This window comes from Falco cherrug, chromosome 2 (genome assembly GCF_023634085.1).
Source record: "Falco cherrug isolate bFalChe1 chromosome 2, bFalChe1.pri, whole genome shotgun sequence".
Taxonomy (NCBI): Eukaryota; Metazoa; Chordata; class Aves; order Falconiformes; family Falconidae; genus Falco; species Falco cherrug.
Window position 1 is genome coordinate 72,422,482 of NC_073698.1, and position 17,920 is coordinate 72,440,401.

Here is a 17,920-nt window from a genome sequence, read left to right on the forward strand (position 1 = left end):
TACGAAAATGGTTGTATCAGACATATTCAGCAAATGCAGCACAAGGAGCAAGAGACCAATCTTACATTGAAAAACTAAATATCAAAGAGGTCCAGCCAGCTTCCACCATTCTGCAGTTTCTTTCTGTACTACCACAACTACACTTGATCTACAATATTCCAGCAAGACTGAATCTGCAGGACGCCTCTTCCCAGGAACATAATTTGTATTTGAAGTCAGTTGTAACTCTTCAGGCTTTAGAAATCAGAGAATCTTACCTCCATGAGAACAAAGAGTGCTGCAAAAAAAAGGAGGGTTGCCCACTCAACTCTGTTCAGTATCATCTCAAAATCATGGATGTCTGCTAACACTAGCAGCCAAATGGCTCCCAACATGGCAATCCAGCCTGCATGAGAAAGAGAGAACAGCACTTTACAATTCACAGACTTGTGATGCGCCACCATCATAAAAGTTCCAGCACTGCCATTTCCAAAGATTTTTGCCACACTTTTTCTCTGACTGTAACAGGGAAAGTTCACAGATACCACAGAATTAATGGTCTCTGCCTTCAAATTAAAATTAAACAGAAAAGGAAAAAAGGCAAATAAGGCACATTTGGGTTACTCCCAGTAATCAATGGTTTGAATCACAGAGAAGCCTTTAGGTGTTTAGGAGGTAGGCTGGAGGGTCCTGCAGCCCCAGGGCCTTAAGGACTCACCGGCTGCCTGCTCTAGGAGATGAACAGAGGAAAGGAAAATCTCTTCAAAACAGAAGAGGAACTGACTTTAAACAGCAAAACAAGCTCTTTCTGGACAGGATCCCTCTATATATCCTGGTGTGTTTTAAGGCACATACTTAGGAAACTGATTGCAAGTCAAATGCACAATCAGCCAGAGAACGTAATTAGTGAATCTCCTGTCTGAGCAAGGCTTGCTTTCCCAGTTAAAATGCTTGCTGGAGCTGTTTGATTCCTCTGGCGTATTTATCTTAAACAACAGAATGGGATTTCAGATATGAAACAAAACAGGTTTGGGTGGGGTTTGGCTCAGAATGATGCTCCTCTTCCTACCTTCTCTATTTTTTTCCTAGATAATAGATGATTTTTTTTTTCAGTACGAAAAACTAAGGTACATAATTTAAGTGTTTTTTTTTAATAGCACGGAAATAAAGCCTTCCACTTTTTCAAGTTTTTTCTATTTTGTCGCTATTTTATACACCTCATCTTATTTCATATATACACAGCCAGGATGTGATGGATTCACGGATTTGCAGAAAAAGCAAGGAAGAAAGACAAATAACAATCTTTGATGGCAAACAACTTCTAAGCCACAAACCTATAATCAAATACCAACTGTGACTCAGAAAGAATAGGCCCCTGCTACAAAGTAGATAGATGAGTAAAATGAGCCCTTTCCAAAAACCTTCAACAGTTGTAAGAAAATTCAGAGACACAAGATTGATTCATAAAATTTTAGGTCATTCAACTTCCAGCTTATGCATGTGTTTTTCCATTAAGTTAAAAGAAGACAGAGATTCAGAAATATCCAACAGTTTAAAATTAACATATATTCCATTTAAATCCTACTTAAATATAAAAAAAATAAAGGCACCAATGGTTCTTACTGTTCACTAATCTGTAAACATTAACTATTTTCTCTGAAAAATCCTGTAGAGTGTCACATAAGTAACCCCTAATTGAACAACACATTTTGTTCTGTCAAGTATATTTTAGGAGCTTTCAGTGACATACTGCACTCTTTAAATGAGAATATTTCATGTTAACAGTGATCAGTAAGGAACATCTGCTGAAAATCTTGCAACTCAGTGAGTTACTCCAGCTGGTGTGCTTTGTAAGGGGAGCTAAACCAGCCAGCTTGACACTAGCTCCAGCTTTCATGCTTTGAGTGCATTTATTTACTGCTGCGGAATTTGCGCAGCAGTGAAATCATATGTCTTGCACTGTTTGGCTCCAAAACCAAAATGCTCTCAGTAACGTCAACTCTTCAGCTGATGACCTATTTCTGTTCTTTCAAGCATCTCCAGGTGCCATCTTCTCCCCAGCTCATCTCTACTCTTGATGTTCCTAACCTGACTTCTGTCCTTTCTGCTTTGCTGAAACCACTTTTTCCAGCACTACAAACAACTTCTTCGTTCCCCAGCTCTCCCCCCATGATCCTTCTGAAAAGCTTCCACAATTGCTGATGACCCTAGTTTTGCTCTTTCCTTGATAAGCAGTTTGCAAGAAACTTTTCTTTAGCCTGGTGCCAACCTAATCTACAGGGAGATGCAGGGAAATCCTTGTAAGAGAGCAGGTAGGAATGACTAGGAAACCTAGTGGCTTGTCAGCAGAAATAACCACCATACAGGTGGAAACAAAGCCAAAGTGAAGCAGAGAGCTGAAAAACAAAGGAATTCTGTGTCCCAGAAGTTGTAGCTTCAGCTCCTACATTGTTCCCAATACAAATTTTGAGTAAAATCTGATCTCAGTGCCTCAATGGATCCAAAACCCACGTCTCACAGCCAGCTCTGCTCACTTCCAAAGACAGAAACACTGCCATGTTGCAAGCTAAGCAAGTCTGTTCCCTGCTTTTGTCACAGTGATCTAATCAGAGTGCATGGTCAAAAATAGCTCATGCATAAGCATCATACTGCAAGGGAGAAGGAAAGCAAAAAAAAAAAAAAAAAAACCACCGCAAAAGAGAGCAGGGTGGGAATAGTTAGCCCCAAATTTTCTTGTGAAGAATGGCATTTTACCACCCACTGGAAAGAGACTCCAGGACAGATCTAAGAGTGGCAATACTCTGTACCTCTTAGGATGAAGGCTGGATTCTGGCATAAACTGAAAACATATGAATTTTCTTTTGTGTACCAGACTCTGTATGTGTATAGACTTTGCAAAAACAGTTAAAAACCACAGGGACAGGAGTGCTCCCTGAGTTCCCACAGGAGCAAAAGAAAGTGAGGAGAGAACTATCAGTTCCTGTCTACCAAGCCTTTTTGCTGGCACAGTTGATTTACTGTCTTTCCAAAAACAAAGCAAATCTGTCCATGCAAATTAAATAGTTATTTGGTCAGAACACAAAGAAAAGGGTTATGGAAATGCACTGCCTAATTTTCTTCTGACTGTCATCTTGGCTGTTCTCCAAATCCCAATAAAGAACAGTGGGCTCAACTTTACCTTAAATAAAGATGATAGCAATTCCTGTTAGAGCAATATTGCAAGGGGACGCAATTGTGTGCAGATCAGGAGCCTAGTAGCAGAATTTTACTGCTGTTTTGTACAAATGTAAGTAACATTACACTTTGCCACATACGTTTTGTATGTAAGTATACCAAAGTGAAGAATAGTGATTTCTCAATAGTTCTAGAACAACCTGTGATAATATCTTGGCTTTATTTCCACCCTCCTGCCTCCAATGAAAACAAATCAACTTGAGCATGCTATATGGAGATAACAAGTATTTGCTAAAGCTAATGAAATATAATTGAATTGCACAAGAGGTGGACAGAGCCAGGCATTCTTTAGTACTATGAGTGTTATCAGCGTGCATTAGCTCCCCACATCCAGCTTTGCACGGAGGGACAGTGCCCAGGCTTACAATATTGTTCCCTGGGCATATGGAGAGGCAAAGGAGGAGTCCTCCTGCAGTGCCCCATTAAGCACAGCTCTCTGGAGGCTCAAATGTGTCAGCTGCCAGTTCTGGCTGCACAAGAGCTTATTTCAGTCTACACACATGGTCTGCTCAGAGTGTATTGGCTTTCCTTGCTGTGCCTGCAAACTGGAGATACAGTTACCCATCACTCAGAGGGAGCACAGAGAAGAGAAGAGAAGAGAAGAGAAGAGAAGAGGGAGGAGGAAGTCACTTGAGGAATTTGGGGCACTTCATGCAAGATATCCAGTCGCAATGCCCTTTAGTATCACGACTTGACTTCAAACGCCCCACAGCTGGATGAGAATAAAGTCCTCTTCTGAAGCCTGAAGGCCACAGTAGCTCGTGTATGCCACAACTGCTTGAGTAACTGCTCTCTGCTGAATTCCTTGTCATTAACTACAAAGTTAGTGGCAGCCTGCCTTTCTAAGTGGGCAGGTTTTCTAAGGCTTTTCCAAGACCTTTCTAAGTATGTTCATGATGGTGGTTTGTATATTTGGGTAGCTTTGCATTTTCCCTGAATTCTATCTGAAGCATTCCTTTCTTTTTGAAGAATTGAAAGTACTAAAACACATTAAAGAGCAGCTCCTCTGCTATTTTATTTATTTTCTAGCTTACTGGGCCACAAAAGAGAGCCAGGAGGAAAAGAAATAGAAATCACTTCAAAAAATAACTTCTCATTACTATAGTGAAAGCAAAGCCCATTTACAGTTCCTCAGACCACTTCCTTTACTGACTTTAACAGTGAAACAATGCCCCTGTTTCACAACAGACGTTCTGGAAAAATAACTTGGAGAGAAACTGAATCTAAATTCCATTTCTGCACTAATACGGTACCGGTTGAAGACAGTGACAATTTCTATTTATTTTAGGAAAAATAAAATGAAATTTTATTATAAAACGCATGTTGCAAATTTACAATGCATTCTTCATAGAAAAAAATCCAATGTCTTCTGCTTAGGGCTAGAAGAAAAGTACAGTCGAAATAGTGTGAGTGCATTGCTTGTCAATATGCTTTACTCAGTAGGAAAACCACCTTCGGAACAACAAATAGCTCACAATAAGCAGAATCCAATTGCAATCCTACTCAAAAAAAACCCCAACTTATTTTGAAATAATCAAGCAGAAGGACTTGAAAATCAAAAACAATCTAATAGAATCAAATAGAAGTCTACAATATGTGGGAAGAAAGTAGGTGAAAGAGAAAGAAATGAAAGAAAAAATTGCTGTGTAATCTGTAGACCTTTCAAATTTTCATTAAAAAAAAAAAAATGTATTCCTTAGGAAAGTAATTTTGTCTGACCTACTACCAGCTGAAAAATATAATGTTTCCTCTCAACAATGTGAACATGCAAACACTGCATGTTCACTTTACATGCACAGAATTTGAAATAATGTATTTATGAACAGTGACAGTACACAGAAATTTCACTCTTTTGGAAACTGAAATGGCACTTGAGACATTTGCACTGAAAAACAAAGCCAGGATAACACTGGACGTTGTCAATGCTGGCCTGGGCAAAACAGCATGCTGCTTTAAGACAGACAGGCACAGGGTGCTACATTTAGGTAGGAAGAGTTAAAACTGCACAAATCTGGGGCGAGAAGCAACTGGGTGCCTAACAGTCCTGCAGAAAAGACTCAAGAAATACAGCAGATCACAACTGAACCTAATGGCCCACTGAAATACAGAACTAGGACTATAAATGGTAAACCCTGTGAAGCAACCTCTGCTCTTTTCATCCCTGGGAAGCCCCAAGAAGATATACTTGAAGTAAGATGTGTACCCATCGGGAAATCCAAGGCAGAGAAGTAAGCACAATCAACAGTCTGAAAAGTTGGCTTTTGAGGAAAAAATTAAAGAATCCAGGATATTTAGCTCAAAGATAAGAAAATTAAAGGGGTCCTGGCAAGCCTTTGGGTATGTACAGGGCTGCTTCAGAGGGCAGAGAGCAACCTGTTTGTGGCAGCAGTAGTGGGTAGGACAAAAGGGGGTAAGAAGGAGGTGTAATAGCAGCAAGAAAGATTCATGCTACACAATATTCCAGGTCACGTATTTATAGAGGTTGAGAAATAAGCAGAGGGTATTTTCAAATCATCTAAACCAGCTTCTGCCAGATGAAAATATAATACTCCTATCTGAAAACAATGGGATGGACACCGATTTTCTAGGTATTTGCCACTGAAAAAAAGTATTATATTCTTTTTCTGTGTTCTTAACAATTGTCTATTTGTCAAAATGGCCACAGTAACTTCTTCCGAACTGCAGAAACCCTTTTAGCCCACAATGTTCATCGCAGGTTTACCAGCTAAAACATATTTGGTGCTTACCTTCAAATAATTATTTACACAGCATGTTCTTGAATATAAAGGAAGTAAAGCCCATCACTGGGCTTAATTCCAACAGATTAATCAGAAGAAGTCTCAACTCCACAGCTCCTCAAAATTTAGCCTAATGATGTATGCCAGTATTTCCAGTAGTGCTTTCTCTACTCATAGAATATGTTTCATCGGTAGTTCCAAATGTGAATGAAAATGTCTTGTATTTTTGTTTCTGTAATGTTTTGTTTTATTTTATTTTATCAGGCATCCCTGAAAATGTACATTCTGAAATCATGCTTAATGTTTAGAAGTAATACTTGCTGTCAATCAATAAGCACCATTTTATATTATCTTTATAAAGTTGCCCTCTTACAAAGCAACTTGCTGGGCTTTGAGCAGTCTCTTTTCATAGACTTAAGCTCATAGAAATAATTTTCTGTTGTTCTGAGCTATTTGTACCACCACAGTTTAAGGCTACTCACTGGGGAGAGAATTGTGATGGTGACAGTCCAGGACAACTTGTACTGCAACAGGGAATGGTTGGTACAATACAAGAGGATTAAAAGAATATGAAAAAAGTTGGTGGAAACTATAACTCCACACAAGACAAGAGAAATAGAAACTTATGCTGACAGAAGGCAATTGCAACAATAAAAACCACAAGTGTAGCATAGAACAAGGAAGCAGAAGGCTAGCTGCTCTGTAATCACAAATGAGCACATGTGCATTAGGGCAGGATGGGCTAGACTTTGTTGCGTAGCTGTAATACCATGAAGTCAGAATGCAGGAATCACATTCACCAATGTATTGCAATGTCAACAGCTAACTTCATTCATTTTCCAAATGCAATTTCATAGATCAGATAGGTTGGCATTCAAGATAGAACACTGTAAGAAAGAAACCCTGGTTAGAGATTGCTATAGCTAGGCACTGCATCTAGAGCAAAGACCCATTGGCAGCTATATAGCTGTGCATATTGCACCAATCCACAAGTCTCAAAAATTTATGGTTATCTCAGTAAAGGTCACTGCAAACAAATACACTGTATTGCCATAGCCTCATTGACTCTTGTGAACCAAAAAAAATTTGAAAAAAATGCAAATATCAATATAGAGGAAAGGTCAACTTTTCTGGAAGGAAGCAATAAAGTGCAAAAGCTCACTAGTAGGTAAAACTGTTCCTGGTTCTTGTTTTTTTCTCATCAAGTGTATGGACAGCTGCAAGGACAGAGAATGTTTTCCATGCTTAATGATATGTTTGTAAAGATGCCAGTGCAATTTCAAGGGCAGAATTTTTTTACAACTATTCTAAAAGAAATAAAGACTGCAAGGATCACGAAAGCAGATTTCTCTTATTTTCAGGAGCAAAGAGTTATGCTGTGGAGGAGGAATAACTAAGATCTGGACCAGACTTTCTGTGTCTGAGTCAATGCTGAATTTTCAGATTTATTTTAACTCATAATCATATACACTGTACCGGAATTTTTTTCAACATCATTATGAATCAAACATGTACTAAATCCCTTAAATACAGTTATGTCCATTCTCATTTTAAAGCAACAATTTGCATCTTCATGGTGCAATCAAATCTCCATACTACACACACAGAGGCCAGCAGATCAGTTGCATGCAGTGCTCTTATTGACCTCAATGTAGAAGTACTAAACAACTTAAACCAATACTATTGTAAGCCAGTACAAAGAAAACAGCAGATGAATGAAGCAAGAGAAGGAGGTGAGGAGCACTAAATGAGGACAAATATGCCAGACTCCACTGACAGCTGTAGCTGATACCCCCTGGGGAAAAGGGCTGCAGATCAGCCCTTGCAGGCACAACTGCAAGGACCAGGAAGGGTCTCCAGAAAGGGCTGAGGATTTTCAAAGAGGATGGCCTAAACCCATGGCTCTAATCTTACTCTATCTTACTACATTAGGGTGGACACTCTTCTCAAGTGCTACAATTTGTTGATCTGTTTACCATTATCAGGTCAGGAACTAAAGAAACCACTTTAGTCACAGAAAGCAGTGTCACAGCTCCACGTAAGTGTAACTTTAATGGAAAACAGTAAGAGAAGAAAGAAGTTGCCACAGACAAGAGTGCACAGGATGAGTAATTGCAGCTAAAAAGGTATGCATGGGATGATACTAAAGGCTTAAAGTTTATCAGCAACTCAACAGTAGTTAGTTACAGATGATAGAGCAAACTTGGAAGATGGACAAAACCCATTTTAGGAGTAAAAAAAAGCACAAGAAACAGGTATGCAACATGCATACAATACACCATGTAGGATAAAATTGAGTATAATGCAGAGCTGAAGTAATTAAAATAAAAAATACAGGGAGAAAAAAAAAAGACAAGGAAAAGAATATTCCAGTTGTGACAGTTGTAAATACAGCTGATAATTCAGTATCATTTGAGCCATTACTTAGCGGTCAATACCTACAAGCTCTCCTCAGTTAAAACTGATTAATACCACAGACCATAGATAATCTGGAGATAAGTGTTAGATACAGTGACAAATTAAAGAGCAAATGTCTACTTTTTACAATGAGAATATAGTGACAGAAGATATGAAATATAAGAAGTGCTAAACTTAACATAGCTTTTGGCGTTAAGCCTATGCTTTCTTAAATCTATGTCATTCAGCAGTTTTTATAGCCTAATAGCTTTCCGTCTCCTCAGGATTTTCTATTTTCTTAAGCACTAAGCAATTATACACCAGCTTATTAAATTCACCTGTTTTTTTCAAACATTTTATAAAATAACTCCTCGGTAACACTGAGTAGGTCTATAATGAATTTTAACTATTGCAAAATTAACAAATATTTTCAAAATATGAACACATTATCTTTTTCTATATATATATGGGCACAAACATGTAATTTTTTCAAGTCAAGTTTGGTTTTGTTTCTGCACATATAACTATTGTTTGTAAACAGTGTCAGATTTGTACAACTCTAGCATCATATGGAAGAGTAGCATAACACAGTTTAATCTATTTATCACCAATAGCAGATGAGAAAAAAGTTCCAGAATAACATTTTAAAGTTTAAAAATAAGAACCTTATGGATGCTTCAATGTTAACACCCCTTTCAGACTAACAGGATGCCCACACCTTTCTTAGCCGTGTGCTCCTTCTCCATGACCTTTGATAAATCTTTTGGACCTGAGAAGTTCTGCTGCATACTGTGAGGCAGGGTCTTTATCACAGAGCTGGGGAGGAGTTGTTCAAGCTTAACATTTTCACCATTCTGAAGAAACCCCTTAGCACAAGTTCAAATGCACACACATACTCTGTCCCAGGGCCCTGATAAAAGCTGGGGGGGAAAGCTTATTACAGTTCTTAGGCAGCTTCCTAGGCTGCACGTTGAGAACAAAACCACATGGACTACATTTATTTGACTTATGCAACATCAGTTCTTTTTTAGCTTATAGCATTAAATAATCCAGTCAAAGATCTCTAAGTTTAAGATTTCTGTCATTGGTTATAACACTGCTAACTCTCGCGTAAGCTGTTCTACATATTGACCCTGCTGATCTGTCTCAAAGTTGTTCAGGAAGAATCATTGCTGCAGTGAGTTCCTTATTGAAAGTGTTGCAGAAAAGAAACCTTAACCTTCAGTTAGCTGTTACAATCTTAGTAGGCTGCAGTCATGGAGAACTTCAGTGTTTCTAAGCCAAGTAAATACCGATATGGAACTTGTGACATTCTGTAATTCAATAGCAGATTTAAGCAGCTTAGTGAAGCTCTCTAGGGCAGTGTAGCACTTTCTCCAGCGCTAAGCAAGCCACCAGACAAGTGCCATTCAGTTCCAAATCAATTATTGGTTCACCTATGTAAAATATAGTGTAAGCTGAAAATTGTACCATCTCCACTTAAATAAAAAGCAGGATGAAAATCAAGCAAAATTATATGGGAGAAATCTTAGACCCAGTCCACTTCCCTGAATTTTAGGAGTCACTCCTTTCTGCAAGTTAAGACAAAAATGTTGCTATAATTTGCATAACATTCTCTGTAGACATAATTTGGTGGTTTTGTTCTGCTGAAGCCCTTTCCAATTAATGTATTTAATTTCTCATGTGAATTTCAACAATTTTTCTGTAAATTATGGGAATGAGTCAGAACATACGACAACTGGTATCCAAAGGCGTGACAATACAACAGGAGTCTTTTGTATCTACAGCAACTGAACACATTTCTCCTTTAATGTTCTGGCAATAAAGTGGAAAGGAGCTCTGCACAACGTCGCTACCAAACAAAAAGAAGTCAGTTTAAATTAAATTAAAACAATTATTTCCTTATTTTCCCCTATTTCAGTCACATTTTAAAAATGTTTCAATAACACAAGATACAACTAGTTAAGATAAATTGCAAAAAGAGAGGCTCAGAGCCTCAAAAGTATCTGCAGACCAAAAAGAATTTGCAGACCAAGCCCCCAGTTAAACCACAGTGAATACAGATGACGAGAGAGTTTTCCAAGAGAAATCAGATTTAACTACATAAATGAGTGCTCATCAAACAAGATAAACTTTGTCTGTAAATATGGAGGGATTTTGGCTTTGAAGAAAGGATGACAGGGAAAATTTAGACCTAGAACATTTCTTGACAGAAGCTATGTGGAGTGCTGATTTATAGAACTTGTCCCACTACCCAGAAAGATCATAGTGATCATGTTATTAAAAGAATAAAACCTTAATAGTTTCTAAGTTTGGGGATTTTGCTAACACTGCTTTCTTTAACAATACCAAAGTTTATTTTAGTTAGAAGTGAAAACCCCAAATAATCAGATATCAATCCAAATGTCCATCTAGCTGCTGTGCTTTCTGTTTTCAAGTATCTCTGACTAAAACTTGGTAGAGATTGAGAAGACACCCTCTGGCACAGGGGTCCTCAAAATTTTTAACCAGGGGGCCGGCGCACGGATGAAGTGGCAGGCAGTCATCTGCGGCTGCTTGGTTTCCCCCCCAAACCCCAGCCAGGGGGTGAGGGGTGGGGGGGTTCTGTAAATATCGGGGGCAGATTGAGGACCCTGGGGGGCCGTATCTGGCCTGCACACCATAGTTTGAGGACCCCTGCTCTGGCATATAAAAAGTGACATAGGGTAAAGTGAATCGTTTCTTGAATTAGACCTTTAAAGTAGGTCAGAGGGATCACAGCTCTTGATCACCTCTGCTGACTATTGATCTCCTCCAGAGATTATTTCAAGGGCAGCTGAAGGTAATTAGCTTAAACATTGGTGTCTGAAGGATCACAGACATCCATAGTACCAAAGATACCAGAATGGGCAACAGTGTGAAGATATAACCACTCTGCAAAAAAAAGCCAAGATAGCTCCCTGAAGCTTTATGGTTTGAAATTCTGCCTTCTGTTGTGGCTAGAGCAAATAGCAGTCCTAAATTATGGAAGAATTCAGTGAGTCAAAAAATCTCTCCCTGTCTTCTTGCATAAATAATTAATTAATCAAAGAAACATGAGAACAGCTATAGATGGTAATACCATAGGTTTACCTATGCAAGAGTCCTATCTCCAACAGGGAAAGTAGTGGCAATAATGTGGGAATTAATATTGCATTTCTCCTGACATATCTTCCCAGCTTCCAGCAGTCTGCAGAGGCAGTACCTCTTCTCTGAAACAGGCAATATCTCTTTTGTTTGCTCTTGGGTTTGCACCTCGTTTCCTGAAGATGAGAGCAGCAGACTCTGTTGCAACCCTCTAAAAGGAGGTGAGGACCTTCCCCTGCCTCAGAAACTACTCAGCCTAGCCCTGGGAAAGAGGTGTCCAGAAGTGGAAGGGAGCAAGGGAGAGGGGGTCTGCAAGGAGCAAGGTGCCTGCATTGCATGCAGAGACCACTGTGAGTGGCAAACAAAAGCAGAGACACAGAGCAGGGGGTCCCTCTTTAGAGACAGCAGAACAAAATGCACGGAGTTCATGTTCATGGCAGCTCAGGAGCTCTTTGAACTGACCAAAACCAAACCAAAGAGGAAGAACCTTCCCCACAGAAGCAGAAGAAAGTAGGTTATAAATTGATTTTGTGTATTCTTTCTGACCCAGTCACTTTGAGCATCCTCTGTCAGGAAAAAAATAAAATCTAGTTTAAATTTCAATAAAATCTTGCTTCATTTTACTTTTTAAATATTTTGTCTCTTTTGGAGGATCTCATTATAGTGCAAAGTTCTAGACATGCCTCCCTAAAAGCTAAAGTAAAAATAGGAGCCAGGTACAATCCTCAAAGGGGCTTTGCTGTCATCTTTTGTCATCTCTTCTCAGGTGCTTTATCAGTAAAATAAAATCCCATGGGGCTGAATGAAAGCACTGTAGATGTCTTAAAGTTTGCCATATCTGTTTATTTAAAGCCTTAGTACTAATCTTTCATTAACACAGCTATTTCATACAATTAAACTAAATAAACAGATGATCAGGTACAAGAAAACTGAATAAGAAAGTGTTCTGCATTTTAAAAGGCAGCTAAGTATGCAAATTTTATTATTTAAATTAAAATGTCAGTTCCCTCAAATTATATTAATGATTCTAAGTTCATAATGGAAAAATTGTATCAAGGCTGGGGACTGATAAAGAATTCTATAATCTTTCTAATTCACTCTACCAAATGCAATTAAAAGTTATTAGATTTCTAACAACTCAGCCTCTGTATAAAACATCATTCTGCTAGAAAATTAAACACTGAACTACAATCTACTTTCGTTTTTATGAGAAAAACATATTGAACAAATTTACCCAAACCATTGAAGTACAAGATGTACTGTATTTTATGAAATTCATTTCCATGCATCGAAGGACTAAAATCCATTGAGACTCACAGTGGCACTACTTCAGTAAGGATAAATAAGTGACAGCTATCATCAAGATAGTGGAATTCAAGAATCACCAATGAGATTTCAGTAGAAGTTTGCATGTTCCATTGTTAATAGAAATTATGTATATGCTTTAATAACTTTTATTCATTAATCTGACAGATTTGCCTGAATACAGAACAGGGAAAATTATACAGAACACACAGAGCCCGTACTTACTTTCAAGGTTGCAGTTGAAGATCAGCTAGTGAATAATAGAAACCTGCATGGCTAACCATGCCATTTGTTTTCATTTCTTTTACTGACATAAAGTAGGACAAAACAATCATCAGTTATTAAGTTTCTTCTAGTATTGACTCCAACTGCTTTGCAGTTTTGAAAGAGTATCTTACCAGGAGCAACGTGCTATGTAGACTTTATTGTCTGTGGCTTTTCAAAAACACTTATAGATGTTGGGTTTAATTCAAGAAATCCTACATAGTTCAGTACCCACTTATCTGAGACAGAAAAGGGTGACAACTGATTCCTTAAATTGCTGATGTGAATGCCTCCCTTATGTTCTTAGCCACTGTGACTTCTAATGTCTTCACTTTCTGCATCTTCCTAGACCTCAGTAATGTAGCACTTTTGCTGTTAGCATATGTCAGTATACCTTCTGACTTCTTAACAGCTAATAATCTTTATGGGCTGAAATCACTCATTTCCATGACAAGTACTCTGGAAAAAGAAAGCTCTGGCTGTCATGGTGAAGAAATACTGTATAACATGGGCCCTTTCCTAATCTCATACACCTCCAGGGCACCAGGACTTCCACTGCATGCCCACAAGGTCTTCCTGTGTGTATCAATGCCGAGGTAACTGCTCAGCCCAAGTCCACAGCAAGGTCCTAGTTCCCCAGAGTTCTCCTTGTGTAAGTGTTGCTTTGCTCCCAGACTTGCTTAACTTAATCCAGCTTGTTTCATTTAAGATAAAGCAAAGTACAGCCCTGGAGACAATTAATTTTACGGATCACACCCAAACAGCAGCATGGGTGAGCCTGGATTGGGTTTGAGTCTCTCTGCTCTGTATGGTTACTTAAACATCGTCCCTGGTGGCTTCATGCACTTTAACTCCATCACTTTTAACAGATAACGCAACATATGCCCCCAGCCTCATAATCTTCAAGCACAGCTCTGCTAGGTTACAAAATGTCCCTGGCTGTGAACCTAAAAATTAATTGACCCATATATACAATGCCAAGAGGAAACACAGGGCCAGTTGCTGTGCTGTGGAGTCATGGCCAGTCTGCGCTGAAGGGGCAAGGTCTGGGCAGTGTGGACACAAGCCATCCTGCACCTCTAAGGTCTGAGGGTGGGGGGATTAGTCCCCAGAACAAATGCATTTAGCAGCAAAGCTATACCTATTAAAACACGCTACTCTGGATACAGTAGCCCACATCATCCCACTGGTGCCAGTGATACACAACCTGTGTTTCCCTAGGTCCCCAGCAGAGAGAACAGCCTTCTGCTACTGGTACCTTCCTAAGCCAGTTGATACACCAGAAGTGTGAGCAGCAGATACGGAAGGTCTTGTTTACAACTTGATCATCATTGTACTGCTATAACTGGCTCTGTATTGTGCATAACCAAAATGGATTTCAATGTAGTTTCTGTGTATATGATGATTCAATCAATGATTTATTGATTATGAGTTATTCCTCTTCAAGAATGTTGCATCTTTCAGACACTGGTATGGATGTACACAGTGGGGGAATTCAGATTGCACAAAAAAACGTAAATCTGAAATTCCGTAACTTTCAAGTGCTCAGCAGCCAAAAAGAATTTTTTAACTTTCTATAGGTCAGTGCACAGGTAGGTTTTATGACTGTCCTTCAGTTAAATGTGAGCTTTAATTTGGTTCTTTTTTCAGAATATGCAGAGCCTGCCCTCATACAGATATATAACTAGCTGTATAAAAACCTGCTCATATAGGTCTATGCATAGAAAGTATGCACACAGCTACTTTCATGTCACACATATACAGTGTGTACCTGATTTTATCTTGGGAAATTACTTATTCTGATGATAAAATAGTGGAGACTGGAAGTTATACAGAATTACCTATACTTAAGAAATGATGCCAGACAATTTTTTTGTTCTTCTATGGAGTGATTATTTTCTGTTCTCTATAATGCATCTTGGTTACTCACTGAAGCCTACAGTGCAACAATGCCAGATTTGGTCATTCTGTAATGTTTAGCCAACTCGTTAGTATTGGGAAGTCAGAAAAATGAAGTCATGAGCACTCTGTTATTACTCCTGGGGTGACTAGGATGTGACAGCATTTTGAAAACCTGTTCTGAGAAGCTGCCGTTCTGATTAACCTGGTGGAATTGTGAGGCCAGAAGCATATGGAAAAGGGCTTTCTGAAAAGATCCAGACTCAGAAAAATAAAACTTTTTTCCAGGGTGGTTGTTTTGCTTAGATAGAACAAAACTATGAAACTTACCAAGATCTAGGTAGATGCCTGGAACAAAGGAGTTGAGAAAAAACATAAGAATAACACATCCCAGCACAGTCAGGCATTTGATGAGAAGAATTTTGTCTGTTATTCTGTGCTGTAGATAGGGAGAAAAAAATCAGTAATTTATTAAAGAAAGAGCTATCTATTATGCATAGAGTTCACAAAAGCATGTGTGAAGTGCAAACTTCTGTTCCTGTACTGTATATTCCTCTGCAGCAGAAAAGACAGAACTACTGAATCTGAAGCGTTTCATGCATACCTATAAAACCCATGAATACGTGGCCTGATGTGATCTAAGAGATACCAGTAGCTAGCACCTGCTGCATACATTCAGCTGTGTTCAGCTACCCCCATCACAACTTCATTTCAGCAGAAGCAGGGTTGAAATGAATTCCTACTACAAAGGGCACTCTGGGCACTCTGTGGTTTCATGACTCTGGACAAAATCACCCTTTTTCGCACACATGCTTTGAAAACCTAAAAACTAGCCTAGAGGTCAGGTCTTTCATGCCTCCTGTACAACTCTCATTGACACACCAAGCCCATAATCTCTGTGCAGTTTCTACACCCCCGTGCCCAACTCCTGCATCCCTGTGCTGACCTCCTCATGCTCTCACCCTGACACCCAGCGCTTTCCATTGTGACTCTGTTTCTCTTCTCTGATGTCACTTCTCCCACCAGCCCAGGGAATCACCTTCTCCCAGCCTAAGTCCTTCTCTCCTTTCATAGTTTAAAGCTCTAGTAAAGGACAAGTTAAGTTTATGTTCTGTGAAAAGGTTGTCTTTTATGCAATGCCTTGAAAAATTTATAAAACCTAATAAGAAAACCTGTTGATTTTGTTCTGTTTTGGTGTGACACATAGGACACTGATGTCCCAGTCAAGGACTTGAGCTCACAAACACAGGCTTGGATTCATTAGTGATGCCGGTGAAGTGGAGAGGATGTGACTTTTAGACCATTAAATTTAGGTGAAATTAATCCCACTACGGAGTTTATATTTTATCAGACCCAGCTTCAGCTTAAAGACTCAGGCAGTGTTAATGTGTGCACAGCAAAGAGAACAGGATTTATCCAAGTGTTTTATGCCTACTTGGATAATAAAGCAGGCATGTCACAGTCAGTGTAGTAAATTGGATTCAGTATTCAGTACATCAGCAGGACTATACTCCATCGTCACGCATCACAGTTATAAACAACCTATTGACACTTTCTGAGTCTTTCTGGCCATGGATTAAAAATTTAAGAAAACACTGATGAATCATTTATTGATCCTTTAAATGATATTTTTCTAAGGAACAAAAGTATAAAACCTAACAAAACCTCACAAGATGGTTCAGTAACCCCACCCCACTGAGAAGTCAGCCAGCCTGCCTGTCAGCTTTTCTGTAATCATAAGAGTTATTAAATTTGCATTAGGTTCAAAACACTCTGTATAAAGGCATAGGTCCACTTATACGGGTACTGAGAATAACTGCCGTCTACTTACTTTTTTCTGGAGTTCCTGAATATTTGTTTCCCAGTTTTTATCTTCTTGTGAAATTTGCCTGAAAGAAAACGACACCTGCTTTTTTCCAGAGTGAAATTGGAGTGTCAAGAGTGGTGTTAATAAATCTGTCTCACCACGAACAGATCATCTTTTCCCCCTATGGAGTAGCTCATACCACAAAGGAGACATGGCCTACTTACGACCAGCAGCAAAATTCCCATGCACATTCACTTAAGACTCCACTTTTGTAACACACTCTGCTAAACCACAAACCCTTCAGTTCACAAAAAGTGCCCCAGACTGCGAAGGAGCTAGCCTACAGAGTATGGATCTCGGTATAGGAGCTGGCTATATGCAACATGTAGTTCCCTTAATAGTTTCAGGAGCTGTGCATGCCCTGTTGCAATAAGACAAGGGTCATGTGCTAACATCAACAAGTCAGAACACATATATTTTACATTTGCTTTTTCAAATCAAGTTTTTTATATTCAAAAAACTTCATTGTGTTATCAGCATAGTTAGCCTTCTAGCAAATAGCTTTGGAGTCTGCAGCTCAGGAGCAGTTCTGCTAATGCTAAAGAATTTTTACATTGCTGTAAATGTACTGTGCTGGAGGAATCCTGATTTTCAAGAATAAACATACAATTTTTATTTATACTTCAGAAGTGTCCTCTTTAGAGTGTCGTAAAGTCTAATAATGTTACAATCTTTTAAAAAGGAAGAGATTTTAACAGCCTTTTTGGTCTTTCAGTATTAATACTGTCAATCCATTCAAAGTGCCCAATATCAACAAAAAAAATATGTAAACAAAAGTAATCTTATTACTAGAATAGTGAAATTTACATGTCCTTACTCACAGTGCCTATTTAACATGTTTATTAATGAAAATTAATTATTTCAGTGTCACTTTAGTCCATTTACTTTCCAAGTATTTATCACTCATTCTCAGTCATCAAATTCCATAGCATAACCGCAGTTTTTTCCAGAATGTAAACAAAATAAGGTTAGCATTTCTGTTAATTCTAGTTTATATAAACCTTTTTTTCTATACATAAACGGTTAGTTACACTTGCACTCAGGTTCACACTGAAGATTTGATGACAAAATAATTTTGAAAACCAGCAATTTTCTAATAACATATCTTTCCAACTCAGCAGTTTGTTGAATA

The 17,920-nt window shown here is 38.7% G+C and overlaps 1 protein-coding gene across 1 annotated transcript in view; it reads right to left on the bottom strand.

Moving 5' to 3' along the window:
- Positions 1-17,920, bottom strand: part of OCA2 (OCA2 melanosomal transmembrane protein) — a 176,489-nt gene that overhangs the window by 72,345 nt on the left and 86,224 nt on the right. Inside the window, exons 16-18 of the mRNA XM_027804503.2 lie at positions 16,753-16,810; positions 15,252-15,360; positions 258-385 (exon numbers count right to left, since the gene is read on the bottom strand). Coding sequence (XP_027660304.1) covers positions 258-385; positions 15,252-15,360; positions 16,753-16,810 — 295 coding nt within the window. The remainder of the gene's footprint in view (positions 1-257; positions 386-15,251; positions 15,361-16,752; positions 16,811-17,920) is intronic.